This window comes from Ricinus communis, chromosome 9 (assembly GCF_019578655.1).
Source record: "Ricinus communis isolate WT05 ecotype wild-type chromosome 9, ASM1957865v1, whole genome shotgun sequence".
NCBI lineage: Eukaryota > Viridiplantae > Streptophyta > Magnoliopsida > Malpighiales > Euphorbiaceae > Ricinus > Ricinus communis.
In genome coordinates this window covers 18,043,658-18,048,177 of record NC_063264.1, presented here as the reverse complement: position 1 = coordinate 18,048,177, position 4,520 = coordinate 18,043,658, and the positions used below count along the sequence as shown (strand labels likewise).

Genomic DNA, 4,520 nt, shown 5'->3' with positions numbered 1-4,520 from the left:
AGGTCCTACTGAATTTAAAGAATCTGAATATCTTATATAAATCTGAAATTTGATTTATTTAGAATCAACTTATTTGAGTTATAAAATTATGTATGGAAACTATATTCTTTTTGAGTTTTTTAAGTTATGGTTTATTGAGTTATACTTGTTGAAAATAATAAATTTAACAAATAGGTCGGTCCAAATCACAAATGCAAAACTTTTCAGAGTTTCAAAATAAATTTATTTATTTATTTTATTAAAAATTGTGAGATGAATTACTATTTGCATGTGGTGGAGGAGGTATGGTATGTTATATAACTCAGAGAATAGACGGACAAGGGATTCTAAGATTTATTTCAATAATGGACGAATGTATTTAGAAGATTACAAAAGCTTATGCCTCTCGTTATTGGGCCATACCAAAGTGCTTTTATCGGAGGCAAGTCAATAACAAACAACATCCTTATAAAGCCATGAGACCATGCATTATCTGAAGAGGAATACAAGGCAGGGAGGTTTGACTTTAAAAACTGACATAATTTGATGTAGAGTCATCCTAAAATTTGATTATAAAGTTAATCAATAAAATTTAAAAAAAGAAAAATTAAATTTTTTAACCTTAATCCTAACACGTTATGAAAATAGATTAAATCTTTGATAAGTTAAATGCATTTAATAGAAATATAAGAATTCAAGCAAAAATTGTTAAAACAATGAAATATCATTAATAATCAAAATTTAATGTACCATATGGCTTAATTCAAGTTAAATATATTTGAAACAAACCTTATAAAACAACTATTAGAAGAAAGACTAATTTGCCACAAGTAAACCTAATGTTTAAAAATGAAACTAAACCAAGATCTACAAGAATAATTCGGCCTTAATTGGTCCTTTATAGACTTGAGCCTCTAACAGAGTAAATAAAGCTCAATCTTGATAGTCTTTAATAGTTGTGCATTTTGAACCTTTAAATGGATTCTCCTTGCTAAATAAAAATGGACTTGTTAACTCAATCTTGTATATAGTCATTTAAAATTTATTGCAAATTCTGACTTTAGATCTTGTTATTAGACTTTGTAGCAAGCTTAACCCATTTTTAGCATTCTTATCTTTCCTTGCGTGCTCCTGGTCAAACCCATCATTTTCAAAAAAAATTTGTGCTAGCTCATCCGTATCAACAATATTATAGGCATTTTATATTTTTTTATATCTTGCTTTTATTTTATAAACATTAATAGTTTTAATTTTTTTTGTAATTTTTACCAATAGAAAGTTAAAAATTTATGAATATCAATTAAATTAAATTAATAAAGACTTATAATGTATTTATTAAATTTAGAGTAGAGTGGAAAGTTTAACTCTCTATATATAGAAAGTCAAATTAATTCTCTATTTTATATTTAAAAAATAAAAAAAATATTAAAGTGTCATTTTATAATATAACTCTCTTTTATATATTTTTTAACAATAATTATCCTCCAATCTCTTTAAAAAGACTCTTCTAAAACACTCTCTAAAGCATTTATTACATTACACAGTTTTATATAATTATAAAGAATAGGTTCAAACGCCAATAATTCATTAGGATTGACTTTTTAATTTTATTGTTGAAAATGGTTTTGCCAATGGATGCCATTTAGCCAGTAGTTCTGGACAAACTTATTACATTGTTGGTCGCAACTGAGGATTAGTATGTATCACTCTATTTTGGTCGCAACTGAGACATTAATCAATCACATCCTTCAATAGTTTTTGCTGCTTGATTGATGAAGATGATGAAAGAGGTAAGATGAGATCAATAAATGTGTATACATATCATATTTTTCATTGACTTCTTTGTAAGCTAGCCCGAAATAGCGAGATGAGGCTACCATATTTTCATTAACTTCTTCATAAGCTAGCTCGGAACAGCAAGGTGATATGGAATCCTGGCTGTCACGTCATTAAAATTTATTTAAATTTCTAGTAGGTACTATAGTCTAAAAGAAAAATAAAAAATGTGGTACTAACGAAAATTAAGAGTTTGGTATTATATAAGAAAACATTTAATACTAATGAGGCTTTTAACCCATCTGTTAACAAAAAAAATAATTTTTTTTATCAAATTCAGATCAAGATGAAATCAAGATATGAATCTAAAACTGTGTATCCAAATATGCCTCGAGAGTGATTCAATTTGATGTATGTATCTATATATATATATATATATATTAGTAATTTGCTCATGCTGTTGCATAATTATTTTATTTATTTTATATTTTATATCTTATTTTATATATTATATACTTATATAATTTAATTTATAATTATATTCCATAAAAATAAATTTTATTTTTATTTCTATAATATTATTATTTACATATATTTTAATATTTTATATATATATATATATATATAATATAATATAACATATTTTTGTTAAATTTATGTATTTAGCATATACTAAGATAAAAATACATAAGAATAATATATATTTGTCAATTATAATCATTTTATCTATTCCATTGTGTTGCTTTAATAAATTCTCATACGTTCATTTAATAATTATTTTTAATAAATAAAATTGTTAGAATTTTTATTATTACTTTTTGATATCATATATATATATATATATATATATATATAGACTTTTTCTATTTATTATATTGCATCAATAAATTCTTTAACATGTTAAAAATTTCTTTTAATTGTTATTATGTTCCAAATTTAGTTGTTTTTATATTTTAAACTATGTAGTTATTATTTCTTATCTTTACATATATATGAATATAAATATATATTATTATAAAGATAATAAAATTTATTATTGATATGTAGCAACTATAATAATTATTATATTTATTACAATATTTTTAATAATTAAATAGTTTTACATTTAAATAAACCATAAATCCTTACTATATTTCTATATTTATTATTAGCATTTAAGATCATATTTTATTTTTTTATAAATGTTTATAATTAATATTTTTATAAATGTAATAGTTGTTTTTTAATTAAAAAATATAATATAGATTCATAAAATTCTAAGTTGTTTATCTAGAACCGCTGACATAAAAGAGACAATAGCATTGAATTTTCTCCCAATTAATGTCTCAAATTTGATCAGTCATGTCAGAAAAGGGCGGCAATGATTGAATTACATTCATCACCAACGGCAGATTAAACAAAGGTCAAGGTTTCCAAGGGACCATGAAAAAGAAAAAGTCAACTTCTTGAATTATCAGGGTCGGCCAAGGAGAGCTTCCAGATTTCTCAATGGAAATCTTGAATGAAGTTTTAACAGATTAAAATGTTGCAAGAGTTCTGTTGCTAATCCAGCCAGTTGAAATGGCAAAGAATTGAAAACAGAAGATATACATAACAATTTCTTTTTTTTAAAAAAAGAAGAAAATTATGGTTTACAGCACTCATTTAGATTAAAAATAACAATAATAATAAATTCTATGTGATCTCTTAATTACAAGTCATAAAACACCCATCTACAGCTGCAATTGATCCAGAAACTCCATTTGAAAAGAAGAAAAAAAGACTGCAACTTAACTAAGCCATGGACATGTTAGAAAGCCGACTAGGCGTCGGCCGGAAATTCCACCACCGAAGAGACATCTTCCGATTCGGTGGTGCCAATGCCCTTCTTAATATTTCTCTACTAGCCTGATGATGCCTCCTCAATTTATCACTCGGCAAAACATAACCATGTTTGCTACACCTAACAGAACCAGGCCGGTTCGAGCAGGTACAAGTTGACCGTGGCCTAGGAGATGAAGCAGGACCTGAAGAATGCTGATAATAATTTCTACGGACCCGATTGTTCTCTGTGGCGTTTCCGGTGACGGGTTTCCTGGCCGGTAGTCGTGGCCTTTCTGTAGTCAGAGTCTGAGATAAGCTTTGCATATTAGTTCTTTTGCGTGGGGTGGTGATGGTTTGCTCGTTGGTATGGGAAGAAAAATGTCAACGCACTTGAAGCATTTATCCTGTCAAGAAAAGCTACAGAAGGGCATGGATATATTGACTAGGTGTCAGCTTGGAAAAGACTTGTTCTCTGACAGATAGTCTGTAACTCTTAAGGGCTTGGCTCCATAATTGACTGACCCGTTCAACACATTAGCTTAGGCTGGCAGTGTGCGGGAAGTTGTTAGGACTGGTACTGGGCAGAACATATAATAGCCATTATTTTTGACTTTATATTGTATGCATAGTTGCAATTCCATACTGCACTTTTCTAAAAAGAAAAGAAAAAAAAAGACTTATGCCTGTTATTTATTGGTGGCTTCTTTGAGATGCACCCTGTCTGCCATTGTTGATTCAATGGAACTTTCTATTTTAATTTTTCTTTTCCAATTTGTAATTGTGTGACGAAAAGTAAAGACCAAGCAATGACTTGGGTTTTTATCTTTTTTGTTATTAAGTAATTGGTGTAATTAATATAAATTGTGAATAATTTAGAATTTTAAAATAAAAATAGAGGGGCTGAACTTATTATATAATTATCATTTAATTAAATATTTATATTTATTAATATAATGAATCAT

General features: G+C 27.1%; 1 protein-coding gene across 1 annotated transcript; it reads right to left on the bottom strand.

Moving 5' to 3' along the window:
* Nucleotides 1–3,326: 3,326 nt before the first annotated feature.
* Nucleotides 3,327–4,238, bottom strand: LOC8268674. The gene has a single exon (XM_002532638.3). It carries the CDS (start codon nucleotides 3,880–3,882, stop codon nucleotides 3,529–3,531), a length of 354 nt encoding a protein of 117 aa, XP_002532684.1. The 5' UTR covers nucleotides 3,883–4,238; the 3' UTR covers nucleotides 3,327–3,528.
* Nucleotides 4,239–4,520: the final 282 nt, after the last annotated feature.